Below are 22,437 nucleotides of genomic sequence, written 5' to 3'. Positions count from 1 at the left end.
AGGGGTGTGTTCTTGTGAAAACTCTTATCACATTCAGAGCACTGGTATGGATTCCCCTCGTTGTGGGTCCTATTATCCTCAAAAGGATGGGAGACGTAGCAAAATAGCTTTCCACACTCAGAACATTCATTCGGTTTCTCTCCGGTGTGCATCCCTTCGGGCGTAATCAGTTGTGATCTGCAGTCTATGCTTTTCTGATATGTAGATCTGCTCGGCTTTTCCACCACTAATATTCCTGGATTTGGAAGGTCAAAAATATTTTCAATCTTTTCTTGCACAGTGCTTTGAATCAAACTACTCTTTTGTTCTTCACAGGGTAAAGCTTGCATGACTACCTGCCCTATGTGGCTATCAATGTGAAAGCTGCCTCCCCACTGATTTCCAGATATTTCCATCTTTTTTCTGAATTTGGATATGATCTCCCCCTTGACCTTTTCGTGGAGTGCTTCGTTGGAGTTTTGTTTTTTCCTGGAGAAGAAGGTAAAAAAATTTTGATCGCTGGCTGGATTTGCTTTCCCCTTTAATGCTCTTTTTGATTCTCACTTGTCCAGAATGTTGTTCTTGGCATCCTCTTCATCTAAAAGATTCACAAAAAAGGGTTAGTGTAATGTTTCTATATAAAATCGGTGCACAACAAATAAAAACTCCAAGGAAAAAAGCATACATTACAATCAAAAAGCAATCTGGAGGCTAAAGCATATAAGGAATGGTTGCTGGAATTGGGTATGTCTAGTTTAACGAAGAGAAGGACGAGGGGGGACATGACAGCAGTGTTCCAATATCTCAGGGGCTGCTACAAAGAAGAGGGAGTCAAGCTATTCTCCAAAGCGCCTGAAGGCAGGACGAGAAGCAACGGATGGAAACTGATCAAGGAGAGAAGCAACCTAGAACTAAGGAGAAACTTCCTGACAGTTAGAACAATTAACCAGTGGAACAACCTGCCTCCAGAAGCGGTGAATGCTCCAACATTGGAAATTTTTAAGAAGAGACTGGACAGCCATTTGTCTGAAATGGTATAGGGTTTCCTGCCTGACCAGGGGGTTGAACTAGATGACCTCCAAGTCCCTTCCAACTTTATTATTATTAATGAATTAAAATATTTCGCAAAGGTGTGTGTGTGTGTAGTGGGGTAGATTTGTAGGATGCTTTTTCCTTATGCAGCTTACATGCTAACAGTCTTGTTTTCCCATCAGAAATGTTCAATAAGATGACCTCCAAGGTCCCTTCCAACTACTACTACTACTACTACTACTACTACTACTACTACTAATTATTATTATTATTATTATTATTATTATTATTATTATTATTATTATTATTATTATTATTATTATTATTATTATTCAATTTGTCCTTTGGACAATCAGTATGGGCAAGTAGATTGTGGAAGTGGTTTTTCCACTGTTTGGTGTGTGACCAACTAAGAAGCAGGGAAATCTCTCTTGCGATGCTGTAGCACAGTTCTAATGGGGCAATTAACTTAGACTTCCTCATTTCTTAACAGGGGTTTTTTTGGTACTCATTTGTTATTTAAGAAAGGCTCTCTTTTGATACGAGCTATTTTTTTCTTGGAGATTTTAATATTTCCAGACTTACTTATTATTAACTTTTATTACAATTACTTTGGATGGTGGATTGGACTATCAGCAAAGAAAACAAAGTAAATTTTAAAGGATCTTTTTGTTGTTGCTGTTGGGAATTGAACTATATGCTTGTTTAAAGAAACCTTAATATTTTGTACGTATTTGCTCAAACTGTTTGGAATTATGGAATTTATTATTATTTTTTGCTTAATACTCTGAGGGAATGTTTATTTTTGCTGATCTTCCTTTATATGGATTGGATACTCTTTGCTTCAATTAGCTAACAGGTAGTCCTCAACTTATGATGGGTCACTTAGCAACAATTCAAAGTTACACCAGCCCTTTCCCCAGCTATTTATGAACTAGTTTCAAAGTTATGGCCACCGTACCATCCCCATAGTCATTTGGTTGTACAACTTTCAGAATAATAAAGTCGGATGGGACCTTGTAGGTCAGTGGCGGCGAACCTATGGCATGCGTGTCAGAGGGGGCACTCAGAGCCCTCTCTGTGGGCACGCGCACCATCGCCCTAGCCCCGCCTCCCCGCACGGCCCCCTCACCAGCAGCCCCCCGGAGGAGAGTTGCCCCTGGGTGCAGCCCGCATAGAGCAGCGCAGGCAAGGACATGGCAGCCGGACAGCAGGGACAAGACTCTGCCTTCATGCCCATCGTGCACAGTTGATGCTACGGGGCGCGGGTGGAGGACGTGGCTGCCATGGCGCTGCTGGGGCGCCTGGGCGATCTGCTGCAGTGAGCCGTGGAGGCAGTGGGTGACCCTGTGGATGGGCGCGGCGGGGTTTGGGGCACTCGGTTTCTAAAAGGTTCACCATCACTGTTGTAGGTCATCAACCCCCTGATCAAGCAGGAGACCCTATACTATTTCTCACAAGTGGCTGTCCAGTCTCTTCTTTAAAGCTTTCAGTAATGAAGCACCTGCAATTTCTGAAAGCAAGCTGTTTCATTGGTTGATTGTTCTCACTGTCAAAAAAAATCTCCTTATTTCTAGTTTGAACCTCTCCTTGATTAGTTTCCATCCATTGTTTCTTGTCTGGCCTTTGGGCATTTTGGAAGAGTTGATTCCCTTCTCTCTGTTACAGCCCCTCACATATTGGAAGACTGCTATCATGTCACCCCTGGTCTTCTCTTCACTAAACTAGCCGTGCCCAGTTCTTACACCATTCATAGCCCCCAGCTCTCTAATCATCTTTGTTGCTCTTCTCTGAACTCTTTCTAGAGCCTCAACATCTTTTTTACAGTGTGGCAGGGCTACTGCGGTCCCCACCCATCCATCCTGCCCTGCCATGTTCCTGCAGCCACTCATCCACCCAAGGGAGATTATACTATTGGTATTAGGCCAGTTGTACCATACAAATGGGGTAGAGTTTGCAAGTCTCCAGTCGGCAAGAGGAGATCAAATCTCATGAACCTGTAAGGGGCTCTCTTTTTAAGGAGGCTCTATAAACTGCAGAAACAAATGGAGCCTCATTAAAAAAAAAAAAGGCAGCCCTCTACAGTTTCGTGAGAACATCACCTGTTTCCGAATAGCATGAGTTTGCCAGAAGGCTGGCTCTGTCAGGAAGCTGATCCAATAATGAGCCAGGAACCTCCTCTAGGAAGCTGCAAAAGCAGACACCTACGTTGGATGGTTCTGAGTCCTGAAGCACACTAACTCCTGCAAGTCCCTGGGTGGGAAGGCAACTAAAGGCTTGCAGGACACAGCCTGGTCTCCCCTTGCTCGGTGGAGACTTGCAAACTCCAGGTGGCTTGATCTCCCCAAGATCACTAGGTGGGAATGAAGATAAATGATTGCAGGAGCCCCAAGGGGAGAGGAGTATGGAGTGCCTCAAGAGTGGGAGTAACCTTAGGAGGCCTAGGGCAAGCCAGCCTGATACTACGCTAGGCATCCCAGGGCCGCCCCATGTAAGGCCACCCTTAATGATCCCATTTGTTAAACGGCTACATCAGGGAGAACAAAGGGGGGGAAAGGTGTTTAGGGGCGCTGCCTCATTTAATGGCCATCAGCAATGTGCTGCAACTGCCAACCCCCCCCCCCAATGTTGTCCTAGATTGCATCAAAGGAGAGATAGCATCAAGGTGACATGCAGTGACAGTACTGCTTTATAGAGCTTTGATAAGACCACACTTAGAATACTGTGCCGAGTTTTGGTCACTATGATAAAAAACAATGCTGAAACTCTAGAAAGAATGCAGAGAAGAGAAACAAACATGATTGGGTATGTCTAGTTTAATGAAGAGAAGGATGAAGGGGGACATGATAGCAGTGCTCCAATATCTCAGGGGCTGCCACAAAGAAGAGGGAGTCAAGCTATTCTCCAAAGCGCCTGAAGGCAGGACAAGAAGCAATGGGTGGAAACTGATCAAGGAGAGAACCAACTTAGAACTAAGGAGAAACTTCCTGACAGTGAGAACAATTAACAACCTGCCTCCAGAAGCGGTGAACGCTCCAACACTGGACGTTTTTAAGAAGAGACTGGACAGCCATTTGTCTGAAATGGTATAGGGTTTCCTGCCTGAGCAAGAGGGTTGGACTAGATGACCTCCAAGATCCCTTCCAACTTTATTATTATTATTATGATTAGAGGGCTGGAGGCTAAAATATGAATGGTTGCAGGAAATGAGTATGTCTAGTTTAATGAAAAGAAGGACTAGAGGTGACATGATAGCAGTGTTCCAAAACCTGAGAGGTTGCTACAAAGAAGAGGGGATCAACCATATCTCCAAAGTGCCTGAAGGCAGGACAAGAAATAATGGATGGAAAATAATCAAGGAGAGATCTAACCTAGAAACAAAGAAAAATTTCCCGACAGTGAGAAAAATTAATCAGTGAAATGGCTTGCCTCCAAAATGTGTGAGTACTCCATCACTGGAGGTTTTTAAGAAGAGACTGGACAGCCATTTGTCTAGTATAGGATCTCCTGCTTGAGCCAGGGGGATGGACCAGACAGAAGACCTCCAAGGTCTCTTCCAACTCTATTCTGTTAATCAGCTGGTAGATATGTGGCTATGGAAACTGTGACCCAAAGGATTAAATCTATCATTATTGGACTTTGTGTGTCACATGATGAAAAAGAGTGTTATCTTTTTTTTAATATCAGAATTAGCATATGTTTTTTAATATCAGAATTAGTATATGTTGGAGGATTAGAATGGTATAACAATCTCTTAGACATTTATCTAAGAAATCAAGCCAAACCAGGGCAACTTCCAAATCTATCTTTGGGTTGATGAAGAATTTGGCACTGATAGATTCTTGAAGACACAAAACTAACTCTGAAAGTGAAAATACACTCTTCTGAGAAAAGCATAAATCATTTTCAAGAATTGCTAGAATACGGCTTTCAAAGAACTTAGTTAATAGGATAGCCAAAGCGGATATCTTACCAAAGATATTGGTATGTTTTGATAATAGAAATATTGTGCACAGTTGGAAGTTTAACAGATATACATTTTTAGGTTTATGTATTTGTCTAATTTTAGAGTAGAGGATGTTTTACTACAGAATTTTTACTGTAGAAGAATCTAGTAATATGTGTATTTTTGAATTGATAATATGATGCATTTATGGGCTATGTTTTATCTAGATATGTCTAAACATATCTATTCATTGTTTTAAAGAAATGTTTTATTTACACATGTTTTCTGAATTGATAATATGATGCATTTATGGGCTATATATTTTATTTAGATTGAGATGTATTTTCCTTTTGTTATCTGATTAGTAGTATATATATCTTTGCTTTTAGCTTTATTTTATTGTGTTACCGAAAGCAAAAGTGTACTTTTATACATTCATGTCTTGAAAAGAGTTGGAAGGAACCGTTTTTAAAATGTTACTTTTGGTCTTTGTTTTTTTTTTTCATTATTTACGTCCATTTTTAAACTTCCCTTGTTCTTCCCCTATTTATTGAAATTTAATAAAACCCTTAAAAAAAGCAAACCAGAGTCCAAAAGTCTAGATTAACCTCCAACATTAATTATGATTCCAAAGTGTTTATTTACTGATCGTTCTAGGTTCCCTTTAGTGTCTAAGAATCGTGACTTTAGTAATAATAGTTTATATGGACCTTTACGGTTCCTATCAAATGTTTATGTACTTCTGTTTGTCTTTATATTTCCATGGATACAATGTTAAGTACACATAAAGCCGGACTTTTTACAGGGTCTTGACCTATGTAAGTTGAATTCTTTTGTTTAATTTTAGAGATATGGGGGGGGGGACTTTAACAGAGGAAATGGTGCCCAAAGCCTTTGCAAGATTTACAGCCCCCCTTTTTCCCATGAAGCTCCCTCCTCGCTTGCAAAGAAAACAACACGCTCATAAAAAGCACAAGGAGTCAACCCTAAAAGGAAGGAGACTTTTTAAATCTCCCAACCAGCAGAAGATTGAAGGTGCCACTTTTAAAGGCACACGCTTTCCAAGCGTGCAGTGCTACTGGATTAAAAATTGGGGAAGAAAAGAATAAGCTGCACCCCAGGCAGCCCCGTTACATGCTCCCGGCTTCTCCTCCGCACCTTCCCTCCACTCACCTTCCAGCTGCGGCTTCGACCCCGGGAAGAGCACGAGAGCCGCCCTTCACGCTTCTATCCTCCCACGGGTGAGCCGGAAGAGGAAGTTCCTCTATGCTTCTCTTCTCCTCCGACGTCCTCTCTAGCAATCCAACGCTCTTTTCTAGTGGCGGCTCTTGTTGATCTTTAGAGCGCCGTCGAGCGGCATAAGGCTGAAAAACTCGCTTGTCCGATCTCCATCCTGAGGCGTTTGCCCGATTTTTTTTTTTTTGATCATGTGCCTTTTTTTGATCATGTGCCTTTACCGACCTCTTCTCTCTAGGGCAGGGGTAGGCAACCTTGGCTCTTTTATGACTGGTGGACTTCAACTCCCAGAATTCCTGAGCCAGCATGGCTCAGCTTGGAAAATCTCCCTTTCCCCTCAGCATGGCTGGCTCAGGAATTCTGGGAGTTGAAGTCCACCAGTCATAAAAGAGCCAAAGTTGCCTACCCCTGCGTCTAGGGCAGTGTTTCTCAACCTTGACAATTTTAAGGCATGTGGACTTCAACTCCCAGAATTCCACAGCCAGCAATGCTGGCTGTGGAATTCTGGGAGTTGAAGTCCACATGCCTTAAAATTGTCAAGGTTGAGAAACACTGGTCTAGGGGGGATCTATCTATCCCAGCAGTGGCGAAGCTATGGCACGGGTGCCAGAGACGGCACTCAGAGCCCTCTCTGTGGGCATGCACGCCGTCGCCCCAGTCCTAGGCCTTCAGCTGGGTTTTATAAAACCTTTTCTCTTTAGGCCTCCACCGTCATGTGCAAAAAAAAAAAAGGTTCAATCAATCAGTCAATTTCAACTTCTGGTGGGAAAAAAAAAAGATTTTGCAAAGTTGGAATTGATTGATTGAACTTTTTAGTCCCACCCAGTCTGCTGTTACCACCACAGCCACGCCCACGCAATGGGCCACGCCCACCCAATGGGCCACACTCACCCAATGGGCCACACCCACCCGGCACCCGATGATGCATAAGTGGGTTTTGGGTTGCAGTTTGGGCACTCGGTCTCTAAAAGGTTTGCCATCACTGATCTATCCCTTTGCAAGAAGTGAGAACTAAATCAAGGGAATGTCTATGGCAGTGGTTCTCAACCTTTTTAATGCCGCGACCCCCAACCGGTCGTAAGTCGAGGACTAAACTGGTCGTAAGTCGAGGACTACCCAACCGGTCGTAAGTCGAGGACTTTCCCTGCCCGGGAGCGCTGTGCATGCGTGGTTCCGCTCCCTGCGCCGGCCGAGGCGTAGCTGGCAAGCGGCAGAGACGGAGCAGGCCGACCACCAGCTGGCCCAGCCCAAGGGAGGTAAGGCACCCGCCGGAAAAGGGGAAAAAAATGGCAGACAGCCTTGCTTGGCGACCCCCGTGAAATGGTCGATCGACCCCAAATGGGGTCGCGACCCATAGGTTGAGAACCGCTGGTCTATGGAGATTCTCAGTCATCCAGGTCTTTTGCAAAAGGCAACAGGACTTTCTATGTTTTTTTTTGCTTGAAGACGTTTCGCTTCTCAGCCAAAGCTTCTTCAGTTACGGAGGAAGCTTCGCGGATGAGAAGCGAAACGTCTTCAAGCAAATACAAAGCAAGTCCAGTTGCCTTTTGAAAAAGCACCTTTAGGCAAACCAAGGAAAGCATCCTCGAAGGGGGAGGAACCATGGGAAAAACAGGCAATGTTAAAGTGCACCTTCCTCAGGGATCGGTGAAGTCAGTTCCAGCCAGTTCTTCATCTTGGAGGGGCATGCAGGATAACTCCTCAAAACCCATTTTTGCAACTGAGGGAAGCTTGAAGAGGGAAGCTTGACCGTATTTAACTTCGTAAGATTAGATGTCAGATGCTATATTTTTTCTATCCTGCTCTATGGAGTAGAGCAGTGGTGGCGAACCTATGGCACGGCTGCCAGAGGCGGCACTCAGAGCCCTCTCTGTGGGCACACGCACCGTCCCCCCAGTCCTAGGCCTTCAGCTGGATTTTATAAAACCTTTTAGCTTTAGGCCTCCACTGCCATGTACAAAAAAAATATGGTTCAATCAATCAGTCAATTTCAACTTCTCACGGGAAAAAAAAAAGATCTTGCAAAGTTGGAATTGATTGATTGAACTTTTTAGTCCCACCTAGTCTGCTGTTACCACCACAGCCATGCCCCCCTATGGGCCACGCCCACCCAATGGGCCACATCTACCCAGCACCTGATGATGCATAAGTGGGTTTTGGGTTGCAGTTTGGGCACTCGGTCTCTAAAAGGTTTGCCATCACTGGAGTAGAGAGTTGGTCTCTGACAGAAGGCCACCTGAAGAGACTAGAAGCATTTGAAATGTGGATTTACAGGCGGCTGTTATGTATAAGCTGGGTTGACAAGATCAGAAATGAGGAGGGGATAAGCCGCCTGGGAAAGCCAAGGGAAATCATCAAAACAATTAAAAAATGAAAATTAGAATATTTCGGACATGTGATGTGACACCCAGAAAAATACGGCATACTCCATTTAATCCTCCAGGGAAAGATTGAAGGCAAACGAGGTCCAGGCAGAAGAAGAACATCGTGGCTTCAAAATCTAAGGGACTGGTTTGGACAAAACTCAGCAGCACTTTTTCGTGCGGCTGCTGATAAAAACAAGATCGCCAACATGATTGCCAATGTCCGATATAACGGATAAGGCACAAAAAGATTAGCCAGGTGTTGGACTCTAGAGAAGTTCATGAAGGTTTTGTGTTTGTGTACAGCCTCTAAAATGATTGCCAGCTTCACTCAATTAATAATGAAATGTGGGACAAACCTGAAAGCTTCCACAAGCATTGCCACCAAACTACTTCTAGATTGGAGATACATCTGATTTTCCTGTCTCTATTATTGGGAAGCCTAAATTTCACCAGAGGGCAGAATTGCTCTGAGAAGCCTTCCCAATCCCCAGAGGAGTTAGTTTTCAGCCTTATTACTCCCAAACAGCTTGGGCAAAAGACTTGGGAGTAGTTTGCAAAAAACTCACCTAAAATTTCCTGTCCTTTCGCAGGGCTGGTTCTCAGGAGAGATCAAAAACTCTCTACATCCCCAAACTTTTGACTGATTTCCTGGAGCTCCCATGGATTTAGGACAAGGCAAGGCAGAGGTCCCAAAGGTGCCACCTTCACTTGTACTGATGAGAGATGGCATCCAAGTGCACAGAGCATCTTGAATCTGCTATTCCCAACAAGCTTGCTTTAATAATAATAATAATAATAATAATAATAATAATAATAATAATAATAATAATAATAATAATAATTATTATTATTATTATTATTATTATTATTATTATTATTATTATTATTTAAAAAGTTGGAAGGGACCTTGGAGGTCATCTAGTCCAACCCCCTGCTCAGGCAGGAAACCCTATACCAGTGGTGGCAAACCTATGGCACGGGTGCCAGAGGCGGCACTCAGAGCCCTCTCTATGGGCACGCAAGCCATCGCCCCAGTCCTAGGCCTTCAGCTGGGTTTTATAAAACCTTTTTGCTTTAGGCCTCCGCTGCTGTGTGCAAAAAAAAAAAAAAAAGTTCAATCAGTCAATTTCAACTTCTCGCGGGGGGGGGGAAGATCTCGCAAAGTTGGAATTGATTGATTGAACTTTTTAGTCCCACCCAGTCTGCCGTTACCACCGCAGCCATGCCCACCTAATGGGCCACACACCCCCAATTGGCCACACCCAGCCAATGGGCCACATCCACCTGGCACCCCACGATGTATAAGTGGGTTTTGGGTTGCAGTTTGGGCACTCGGTCTCTAAAAGGTTCGCCATCACTGCCCTATACCATTTCAGACAAATGGCTGTCCAGTCTCTTCTTAAAAACTTCCAGTGTTGGAGCATTCACCACTTCTGGAGGCAGGTTGTTCCACTGGTTAATTGTTCTAACTGTCAGGAAGTTAGTCTCCTTAGTTCTAGGTTGCTTCTCTCTTTGATTAGTTTCCATCCGTTGCTTCTTGTCCTACCTTCAGGCGCCTTGGAAAATAGCTTGACTCCCTCTTCTTTGTGGCAGCCCCTGAGATATTGGAACACTGCTATCATGTCCCCCCTCGTCCTTCTCTTCATTAAACTAGACATACCCAATTCCAGCAGCCGTTACTTATATGCTTTAGCCTCCAGTCCCCTAATCATCTTTGTTGCTTTTCTCTGTACTCTTTCTAGAGTCTCAGCATCTTTTTTACATCGTGGTGACCAAAACTGGATGCAGTATTCCAAGTGTGGCCTTACCAAGGCATTGTAAAGTGGTATTAATACTTCACGTGATCTTGATTCTATCCCTCTGTTAATGTAGCCCAGCACTGTGTTGGCCTTTTTGGCAGCTGCAGCACACTGCTGGCTCATAAGGAGATTTTAAATCTGCTAAATGCCATCTGCTTTGGTAAAATTGCTTGCCCAGAAATCTCCATTACGTCAAATCAAGACACACAGCAGGACCCACCCAGAAAAATGCACTTAAAAAGAGAGGGTGACTATATATGGTAGAAGAAACAGATAAACTTTAGAAACATTTAAAGGATTGTATTATGTGTGCTGGTATGCATTTGCATGCAAAGTGTGTGTCACCATGCTTTGGGTGAAGCCTTCATTTTTGACAGTCAGAAATTTTAATGTAATGAAATATACAACGAAAAAAATAGTGAATAAGAGATCAATTAATTTTTACCCCTTCTGAGATATGTCAGGATTCTGCTACCACCTTTTCTGTCTTACCAATTGTATTAGAATGCATAGCTGACACAGATATATGCCTCTTTATAAAATATGAGAAGCTGCTATTGGATGCCTTCCGATTTTTGGCTACCAGAGACTCATATGGCTCTCCTCCTAATTGAGTCTTCATTCAAATTCCCCGCTGTTTGTAATTCTGAGTGTCACAAACACAACCCTTGGGAGACGCACCCTATCCTCAGGATCTCTGGTGAATGTCGGAAACTCTACTGTTGCAAAATATGACTTTAAAGGGGAAAACAACATTAAAAAGAAATGAAATTGTGGAATGGCTCCTAAACAAAGAGAAAAGCCCATTAAAGCACCTTTTTTGTTTCTTTAATCACAAGAATGGAACATCATAGAAGGCAGGGCATATTTTTAATAAAATTGATCTATCTTCAATTAACAGTACAAATATGGAGAGAATTCATATCTGATCTTTTAACAGAAGTGTAACTGCAGTATGAAAATTTACAACAAATGACATAGCACCGTGTATATCTAAGAGGATTGGTTAATTTTGCTTGAATTCATTCATTCTATATTAGATTTAGTGCGGTCTGATTAATCTGGGTATTCCATTATTAGTGTCGGTGTCAATAATTCTACTTTGTATTTTGCATATTCAAATTCAATCAATGTTAATATCAATACATTTATAGTGTTTTACGTTTTTAATCTTAGATTATACGGTTTTTAATATTTTATTGTACTGATTAATTTGTACACTGCTCAGATCCCTCTGTGAGGGAGACAGGCAGTTAAGTCTGATACATAAATAAAATAAATGAATGATATCCTTGATTAGTGTTCTACATTTAAGTCTTAAGCATGGCATAAATTGTTATCCCTCGCCATTGCCCCTCTTTTGCCATCTGGCATTTTGGTTGTAAATATGAGACATGTCCCAAAAGACAAAAAAAAACATTTTTCAGAGAATAATAATAATAATAAAAACACACTCTCTGCAATGAACTCTTTCAGCCGCTAGCCATCAATTCTTCCACGTTCTTCCCTTCCATTCCCTCTTACCAATGTCCCCTTTTATTCCCAAAAGGCGTCAGAATACCGTAGTCACTAAGAGTTTGCATTATAGTATGGTCCTCTCAAAGATCCAGAGGCTTTTGAACCATATCAAGCATTTTCAGCTCCTAAGGATAATAAAATCTGATGTGATAACAGGAGGGAGGGAGAGGGACAGAGGGAGAGAGAAAGAGAGAGAGGATAAAGAAGAGTATATATGAAAAGAGAAGTCTAAATGGAATCTAAAAGGAGGGCTTGGAAACAGAGAGCATAAAGGTTAGTATATGGCAGATTAAACTTATCACTGTGCAAAGTCTAATATGACAAGATGGATGCTCAGCAAGACTAATTTATGACACAGGTCATCCATCCTCTGACAAATTTTAAGTGCCGATCCTCAGAACCTGTTAACTGTAGAGATAGGGGCCAGGTAGAGGTCGTGAGCAGCAAACTGCCCTTCCAACGCCTGCATGCCTCTTCTCTCTACATCAGTGGTTCTCAACCTTTTTAATGCCGCGACCCCCAACCGGTCATAATTCGAGGACTAAACCGGTCGTAAGTCGAGGACTAAACCGGTCGTAAGTTGAAGACTACCCAACCGGCCGTAAGTCAAGGACTTTCCCTGCCCGGGAGCGCCACGCATGCGTGGTTCTGCCCCCTGCGCCGGCTGAGGCGTAGCTGGCAAGCGGCAGAGACGGAGCAGGCCGACCACCAGCTGGCCCAGCCCAAGGGAGGTAAGGCACCCGCCGGAAAAGGGGGAAAAAATGGCGGACAGCCTTGCCAAATGGGGTCGCGACCCATAGGTTGAAAACCGCTGCTCTACATGATCTCATACATTCACATCACCATGGCAATGTGGGAAACTACCCCAGGCTGGTACATGATATCACCTGGTTCACATGATATCAGCCTGGTTACATCAACAGGATGTGGTAGAAAACTGCTCCCTGTCTGGGGCCTCCTAGCTGGTATATTCTTAAGGATTGGCAAGGGGTTTCACCAATAGAAATGCTACTGCTACGCTATTACCATGTTAAACTTTTGCTGCTTGGAAAACTGTATATAAAGGATAAACGCTGCGAAGGCAGTCAGCCATATTTGCACCCTGCAATGACCGAGCACTGATTACTACAGTTAACATACGTTATAGCAGGGCTTCTATCTGAGAGCAGCTGGGACGTGCAGAATTGTTTTGGGTGCCCTCAGTATTTATGCAGTAATGGCGAGATGAGCCTCTGTAATACAGCCACTGGAGAAGCACGCGCTCTTGTTTGTCTGTGGAGATTCTCAGTCATCCAGGTCATAGTTATCTCAAAGCTGCTTTTTCAAAAGGCAACTGGATTTCCCCCCCCCCCCCAAGGAAGACGAAGACGTTTCTTCCTCATCCGTTAAGCTTCATCAGACTTGGCCAGAACCAACTGCGCTTCGTGGATGAGGAATTTTTCCTTAGGAAAAAACAGTCCATTTGCCTTTTGAAAAAGCAGCTTTGAGACACATGCTTTGTTGTTTCTGCATGTCCAGAGTCACAGGGGCATTATATTATAATCTGACCTCTGAATTCTGTTAATGTAACGAACCAATCTTGAATTCTTTGGAGTCTTTTAAACACAGCACAATTAAAGAGTCATTCGTCTGCATAACTAAAATGTTACTTAGCTGCTCCAAATAATTTTCCTCTTTACTAGTAGGGGATTTGTTTTGGGGGGGGGGGATTTAAAAAGAGCCCCAAGATTGGAGTGAAAGAATTGAAAGGATCTCCCCTGTCTGTCTTGAGAAGAGAGGTTTGCATTTCCTTGCCCCATGTTCACAGCAATGCTGATACTGCCTTTTTATTTTCCTTGTCAAACGTTATGGTTCTTACACAATGCACTTTTATAAATGTCTACAAAATGAAACATTTATCACAGTTTTTCTCAGATCTCCACCACTAAGGGCAGCATCTTGACATTAATATCACCCACCAGACATGAAAGGGCACCTGTAATAGCAATAGCATTTTGACGTATATACTGCTTCACAGTGCTTTACAGCCCTCTCTAAGCGGTTTACAGAGTCAGCATGTTGCCCTCCCCAACAATCTGGGTCCTCATTTTACTGACCTCGGAAGGATGGAAGGCTGAGTCAACCTTGAGCCGGTAACAATCGAACTACCTAACTGTTGGCAGCCGGCAGTCAGCAGAAGTAGCCTACATTCTAGTACCGCATTCTAACCACCTGCGCCACCACGGCACAAGATCGTAGGAGGATTGCTAATAAACATGAAGGTCCTACACTCAAAAGCACAATCGTTTCTCTTCAATATTCTTACAGCACTTTAATATGTTCAACAGCCATTGCCTGTAAAATTTTACAATGCCCTCCCTCATATATTCTCTATTCTGTCCTTTAACCTACCCATCATCTAAATATGATTCTCCTTGACCTAAAATTCTGAAAATGTTAGAAAAAGATGAACTCTAAACTGTCTTTTGTCGTCTTTGAGGAATTACAATATGAGTGCTCCTATTTTTTTAACACTGTATTTTTAAGTCCTGCCACAGATTTCTGAGACCTACCAGAAATGTTCAAAATATTTTATTCAATAAGTACGCTGGCTGAGGAATTGTGGTCCGGAAATCTGGAGGACATCTAGATAGATTAATACTTTGTATGTTGGATTTCTATGCCCTATGATGATTAATATGCAAAAAACGTCCACCCCAAGAGCCTTTTTGCAGAATTGCATTATTTCTGCAAAGGTGAGTATCAAACTAATATTTTCCATTTTGTTCTCTTCCTCCCTCATGTCCAATACTAAGACATTTTAATAAAGTGAATGAGCTGAGAAATTAAATAGTTAATTTCTCAACTGCATTACCAAAGGAGTTCAGAAAGGAAATTCAAGACTTCTCTATATTCAACACCTTTTGCTTCATGTGGATTTTCTTGTGTGCAGTAAGGGAGGAATTTTGAGTAAAGCACCGTCCACATTCTGAGCATTTGAAAGGTTTCTCTCCTATGTGCAAACCTACATGATTTACAAGTTTAGACCTAGTACTAAAACCTTTCCCACAATCAGGACACTCATATGGTTTCTCCCCTGTGTGAGTTCTCTGATGCACCACCAGGTGGGAATTCCGACTGAAACTTTTCCCACAATCCAGACACTCATATGGTTTCTCTCCTGTGTGAATCCGCTGGTGCACCACCAGGTGAGAATTGTTACTGAAACTTTTCCCACACTCTGGACACTCATATGGTTTTTCTCCTGTGTGTGCCCTCTGGTGGTATATCAGGAGACAATTCTGACTGAAACTTTCCCCACAATCCTGACACACATATGGTTTCTTCCCAGTGTGAATCCTCTGGTGCACCACTAGGTGAGAACTGAGACGGAAACTTTTCCCACAATCCAAACACTCATATGGTTTCTCCCCTGTGTGAGTCCTCTGGTGTATCACCAAGGCATAATTCCGAATGAAACTTTTCCCACAATACAGACACTCATATGGTTTCTCCCCTGTGTGAGTCCTCTCATGTATAATCAGGTAGCAGTTCTGACTGAAAGTTTTCCCACAATCCGAACACTCATATGGTTTCTCCCCAGTGTGAGTCCTCTTGTGTATCACCAGGCTGGAATTCTGACTGAAACTTTTCCCACAGTCTGGACACTCGTACGGTTTCTCTCCTGTATGTATCCTCTGATGTCTCACCAGTTCAGAACTGTGACTAAAACTTTTCCCACAATCCAAACACTGATATGGTTTCTCCCCAGTGTGAGTCCTCTGGTGTATCACCAGGTAAGAATTCCGACTGAAACTTTTCCCACAGTACGGACACTCATATGGTTTCTCTCCTGTGTGTATCCTTTGGTGTACCACCAGGTTGGAATTGTGACTGAAACGTTTCCTACAATATGGACACTCATACGGTTTCTCTCCTGTGTGTGTCCTCAGGTGTACCATGAGGTCGGAATTGTGAGTGCAACTTTTTCCACACTCTGGACACTCATACAGTTTCTCTCCTGTGTGTGTCCTCTGGTGCACCACTAGTTGGGAATTCTGACTGAAACCTTTCCCACAATCCAGACACTGATATGGTTTCTCTCCTGTGTGAATTCTCTGGTGCGCCACCAGGTGGGAATTAACACGGAAACCTTTCCCACAATCTGGACACTCATAAGGTTTCTCTCCTGTGTGAGTTCTCCGGTGTATCACAAGGTGGGAACTATGAGTGAAACCTTTCCCACAATCCAGACACTCATATGGTTTCTCCCCTGTGTGCGACCTCTTGTGTACCACCAGATGGGAATTAAGACGGAAACTTTTCCCACAATCTGGACACTCATATGGTTTCTCCCCTGTGTGAGTCCTCTGGTGCATCAAGAGATTGGAATTCTGACTGAAACCTTTCCCACAATCTGGACACTCGTACGGTTTCTCCCCTGTATGAGTTCTCTGATGGTTTACAAGGTGGGAATTCTGACTGAAAGCTTTCCCACAATTTGGACACTCATACGGTTTCTCACCTGTAGGAGTCCTCTGGTGTAACACTAGAGGAGTGTGCTTGCTAAAATTTCCGCCATACTGGAAGCTTTGGTATGGATTCTCTCTGGTGTAAGTCCTTTTATCCTCAAAAGGGTAGGAGCTGTAGCAAAAGACCTTCTCATACTCGGAACATTCATTTGGCTTTTCTCCAGTGTGGAAACTCTTGTGCATAATCAATTGTGATCCACAATCCGTGCTTTTTCCACATCTGTTGGGCGTTTCCATCAATGATATTCTTGGATTCTGGAGGTCAAAAATAGTTTGGATCCCGTCTTGCCTGGTGCTTTGATTCAAGCTACTCTTTATTTCTTCACAGGGCAAGGTTTGCATGACTGCCTGCCCTACATAGCTATCCAAGTCACAGGTTTCTCCCCACCGATTTCCAGATATTTCCATCTTTTATCTGAATTTGGATATGATTCCCCCTTGACTTTTTTGTGGAGTGTTTCCTTGAGTTCCACAGACTCAATTTTTTCCAGCTCAAAACTCTGTTCCTGTTATTCTCTCTTGTCTGTCACTTGATAGGGAAGAAGAATTTTGTTGTTTTCCGGAGGAAACTGGAAGATTTTGATTGCTGACTGGATTCACTTTCTTTTTTAATGCTGTTTGTGATTTTCACTTGTGCAGAATGCTCTTTGTCTATAAGATTGACATAAAGACTTAGTTTAATGATTGTTTGTAAAATGGGTGCCCAACATGTGAAAAACCACAAGTCTGACTGATCCCTAACATTAATTATGATTCATTTGACACACAGAACACTAGCGAGATTCAAATATCCACACAATTGTGAGATTCTCTGGTTGATTTGACTAAATCACAAATTCTTAGCACTACAAAGGGTTATCATCAAATATATCTGGAAATGCTGAGGATAAAATATACAGACATGCACACGGAGAGAAATACAGATACACACACCTACAAATGTATGCATATTGAAAATCCATGTGTACTTCAGCCTAATCATATCCCAGAAATGGGTATACTCAATTTTTTTGGTCTAATTTTGGAGATGTGAAGGGCTTCAACCAGAAGAAATGGTGTCCATAGCCTCTGCAAGATTTAAAGCAACAGATTTGCCAATGACACTCCTTTCTTGGCCAAGAAAACAACATGTTCACAAAAAGCCCAAGGAGTCCACCCTAAACTGAAGAATCTCCCAACCGGCAGAAAATTGAAGGCACCATTTCTAATGCAAGTGGCACCCGTGGAATTTAATTTGGAGAGGGAAGGAACGTGCACTAGCAGCTGACATGTTTCAGCCTAGTTGACTTTTCTGTTTCTACACCATGGAGGAAACCAGGCAGTCCTACTTGCTCCCTGACTCTCCTCCGATCAGCACTCAACTCACCTTTCAGTTGCTGCTTCGACCCTGGGAAGAGCGCGAGAGCCACTGTCCGTGCCACCATCCTCCCATGGGTGCCGGAAGAGGAAGTTCTTCTTCCCTTATGCTCCCTCTCGCGTCCTCTCTAGCAATACCCGATTGTTTCAACGCCTTTCGCCTCAGTCTCCCCATCCTGTTGGATGTCAGCACTCAGCTGCGTTGACGGCTTTCTAGACATCGCTGTTGCGGATCTATAGCGCGCCATCTAGCGACAGAAGCCTGAAAAACACGTTTTTTTGTCTATTCATTGTAAGGCATTTGCTAGATTTTTGGTTAATTACGTGCCGTCAAGTGGTTTTCAACACCCCCGACTACATTGATAGCTTCTCTCCAGGACGGACTATCATTAATTTGTTCTTTCTGGTCTCCCGAGGAGTACTCATCGCCACTGCAACTGCACTGTAACCAGGGAGGTGTTAGTTCATTAGTTTTTGTATGACAGGAGGTTTATTGTTAGGCGGCTGGAGTCACCATGAGTGAATTGGGTGGCCATATAAATTTTTATGAATGAATGAATGAATCAATCAATCAAAGCCAGAAGCTTCAATTGCAAGAAGTGAGAACTAAGGGAAAGTGTGTGTGTGTGTGTAGGGGGGGGAATAGAAATACAAGCAAACAAAGTGCACCTCTCTTGGGGATCAGTAAATACTGTTGCAGCCAGTTACTCGTCTCAGGGGTGCAGGATAACTCCTCAAAACCTACCTTTGCAACTGAGGGAAGCTTGAAGAAAACTAGATCCAACTTAGTTGTAGAAAATTAGTCAGGTGCTGGACCCTAAAAATTCATTAATTTCAAGGTGGAAGGAATAGCCAACACTTTAGATAGACTGAAGGTTCAGAAGGATCTTGACATACTCGAACACTGGGCCCTACTCAACAAAATACAGTTCAGTGGTGAGAAGAGTTAAGGTCCTAGACCAGTGATGGCAAACCTTTTAGAGACTGAGTGCCCAAACTGCAACCCAAAACCCACGTATGCATCTTTGAGTGCCAGGTGGGTGTGGCCCATTGGCTAGGTGTGGCCAATTGGGTGGGCGTGGCCAATTGGGTGGGCATGGCTGCAGTGGTAACAGCAGACTGGGTGGGACTAAAAAGTTCAATCAATCAATTCCAACTTTGCAAGGACTTTTTTTTTCCTGCGAGAAGTTGAAATTGACTGATTGAACCTTTTTTTTTTTTTTGCACATGGCAGTGGAGGCCTAAAGGGAAAAGGTTTTATAAAACCCAGCTGAAGCCTAGGACTGGGGCGACGACACGCGTGCCCACAGAGAGGGCTCTGAGTGCCGCCTCTGGCACCCGTGCCATAGGTTCGCCACCACTGTCCTAGACATAGGCAAAAAAAAACCCCAAAGGTACAGGTATAGAACACGTAGCACCTGGTTTAACAGTAGCAACTGTGAGATCTAGATACCCTATTAGACCCTCACTTAAATATGAGCCAAAGTGTGCTGCAGCTGCCAAAAAAGTTAATGTAGTCCTAGGTTACATCAACAAAGGCATAGAATCAAGGTGACATGAAGGGATAAGTTTGAGACCACACTTAGAATACTGTATCCAGTTTTGGTCAATACAATATTGTACAATAGAAATGCTGTGACTCTAGAAAGAGCGCAGAGAAAAGCAACAAAGATTATAAGGGCATGGAAGCTAAACCATACGATGAACAGTTGAGGGAACTAGGTATATCTAGTGTAATGAAGATAAGGACTGAGGGGTGATATGATAGTAGTCTTTCAGTACTTGAGTGGCTGTTGCAAAGACGGGGGGGGGCACCCTATTCTCTCAAGCACTAGAGGGCAAGACAAGAAGTAGTGAGTGGAAGATCATTAAAGAAAGATCCAAACTAGAACTACCAAGAAATTTCTTGACAGTGAGAACTGTCAATCAGTGGAACGGCTTGCCTATAGGTGCTCCATCACTGGAAGTTTTAAAGAAGAGATTGGACAACCATTTGACTGAAATGGTATAGAACAGTGGTGGCGAACCTATGGCATGCGTGCCAGAGGTGGCACTCAGAGTGCTTTCTGTGGGCACGTGTGCCATGCCCCAGAGATGGCAACCATCCCTCTTCAACCAACCGCCTGCTAACTCGCCGAGGTCCCACGTGGCCGGATGCATCCCAGCATGGCTGGTTTCCCTCCGCCCTCTCATCCCTCCTGGCCTCGCATGCTCTCCTTTTCCTGGGCACGACCCACTGCATCGCCTCCTCAGCTGTCGGCCAGATGTCCAGCTCAGAGGCGGCTTCTCTGAACTGCTGGAGGTGGGCTGCGGACCCCCAGAGTGTGCTGGTTGAGGGGCCAGCAGGCTGTGGCTGCTGACAGACAGTCGGCCCCCATGCACCCGCTGGCCTCTATGTGCGGGGGCCGATGGTGTCAGGAAGCAGCCGCCCTGGCTCCTGCCCACTGCCCCACCTGCCAGAGACCCCCTGGATCTCCCCCAACCCTGCCCGGTCCCCACAGGTCTGCTAAACGCTAAATGCCATGTGCTTCTTTAAGTTTGCTTATACAGAAATCTCCATAAAGTCAAAGCAACAGATACATAAAAAGCCTAGAAAATGGGGGAGGAGAGGATGGAGCTGAAAAAGAGGAAGTGACTTCTATATACAGTAAAAGAATGGTTTTAGGGCCATGGTGGCGAACCTGTGGCACGCAGAGCCCTCTCTGTGGGCACATGTGCTGTTGCCCCAGTCCTAGGCCTTCAGCTGGGTTTTATAAAACCTTTTCACTTTAGGCCTCTACCGCCGTGTGCAAAAAAAAAAAGGTTCAATCAATCAGTCAATTTTAACTTCTTGTGGGAAAAAAAATCTTGCAAAGTTGGAATTGATTGATTGAACTTTTTAGTCCCACCCAGTCTGCCGTTACCACCGCAGCCACGCCCACCCAATGGGCCACACCCACCTGGCACCCAACAATACATAAATGGGTTTGGGGTTGCAGTTTGGGCACTCGGTCTCTAAAAGGTTCACCATCACTTGTTTAGGCTTTCCTGCCTGAGCAGGGGGGTTGGACTAGATGACCTTCAAGGTCCCTTCCAACTTTATTATTATTATAAACTGGTAAACATTTCAAAAGAAACATTTCAAAGGGTTGCAGAAAGGGTAGTATTATGCATTTACACACACAAGTCTAGAAATATTGCCAGGCTTTGTCTGACACACATTCTTTTTTTATTGGAAATTGTTAAATGTAGTTAAATATACAAAAGCACAAATCAAATATAGGAAATATAAACAGGAAATGAATTGCAAAAAAGAAAAACCATACAACTGTGCCTTCTGCCCTTCTCTCTACTGAGCAATTGTCAACATACAGTCCTACATTTCTATCTGGGAATTATCTCTCCTTGGAAACGGGAGCCTGGCTTGAACTCCGTTCCTCAAGTGAAATCCAGACCAACATTTGCCTTCCACATTGCTCATCTCTGTGCAGAGGAACAGGGAGGGTTTTTTTTCTATGCACAGGTAGCAAGTAGTAACTAGATCAAGGTTGAGTCTCATTTCAGAACTCTGTGGTCCAGATGGAATCACTGGGAATGAGACGGGATCGACAGACCAGTTTTTTTCTCTGCCAGCTGCCCAATTCCATCTGAGGCAGCCAAAATGCAGGGCCCTTTTTAAGACTGGAGAGCCCTCCTCTCTCTCTCTCTATTTATCCATCTATGTATCTATATCTATCTATCCATCTAATCTAATCATCCATCCATCCATGTATCTAATCATTATCTATCTCAGTGGTGGCGAACCTATGGCACGGGTGCCAGAGGCGGCACTCAGAGCCCTCTCTGTGGGCACTCGTGCCGTCACCCCAGTCCTAGGTCTTCAGCTGGGTTTTATAAAACCTTTTCGCTTTAGGCCTCCACCGCTTCCGTGTGCAAAAAAAAAAAGTTCAATCAATTTCAACTTCTCGCGGGGGAAAAAAAAGATCTTGCAATGTTGGAATTGATTAATTGAACTTTTTAATCCCACACAGTCTGCCATTACCACCGCAGCCACGCCCACCCAATGGGCCACACCCACCCGGCACCCGACGATGCATAAGTGGGTTTTGGGTTGCAGTTTGGGCACTCGGACTCTAAAAGGTTCGCCATCACTGATCTATCTAATCATCTATCTCTAATCATCTATCCATCTATATAATCTATCTATCCATCTATCTAATCATCTATCTAGCCATCTATCTAATCTATCCATCCATCCATCTAATCATCTATCTAATCATCTATTCATCTATCTAATCATCTATCTATCCATCTAATCATCTATCCATCTATCTAATCATCTATCCATATCCATCCATCTAATCATTATCTATCTAATCATCTATCTCTAATCATCTATCCATCTAATCATCCATCTAATCATCTATCTATCCCTCTATCTAATCTATCTAATCATCTATCCATCTATCTAATCTATCTATCCATCTATCTAATCTATCCATCTATCTAATCATCTATCTATCCATCTATCCCTATCCACCATCCAATCATTATCTATCTAATCATCTATCTATCCATCTATCCCTATCCACCATCCAATCATTATCTATCTAATCATCTATCCATCTATCCCTATCCATCCATCTAATCATTATCTATCTAATCATCTATCTCTAATCATCTATCCATCTAATCATCTATCTAATCATCTATCT

The 22,437-nt window shown here is 43.4% G+C and overlaps 1 protein-coding gene across 2 annotated transcripts in view; it reads right to left on the bottom strand.

Moving 5' to 3' along the window:
- Positions 1 to 14,671: 14,671 nt before the first annotated feature.
- The window catches only part of LOC107297906 (zinc finger protein 420-like), a 14,641-nt gene continuing 6,875 nt past the window's right edge, over positions 14,672 to 22,437 (bottom strand). For both annotated transcript variants that reach the window (XM_029286407.1, XM_029286406.1), the window contains exon 3: positions 14,672 to 16,260. In XM_029286407.1, coding sequence (XP_029142240.1) covers positions 14,753 to 16,260 — 1,508 coding nt within the window. In that variant the 3' untranslated portion in view covers positions 14,672 to 14,752. The remainder of the gene's footprint in view (positions 16,261 to 22,437) is intronic.

Source organism: Protobothrops mucrosquamatus, unplaced genomic scaffold, assembly GCF_001527695.2.
Source record: "Protobothrops mucrosquamatus isolate PMUCROS unplaced genomic scaffold, P.Mucros_1.0 scaffold3584, whole genome shotgun sequence".
Taxonomy (NCBI): Eukaryota; Metazoa; Chordata; class Lepidosauria; order Squamata; family Viperidae; genus Protobothrops; species Protobothrops mucrosquamatus.
This window is presented reverse-complemented; position numbering and strand designations above follow the sequence as displayed.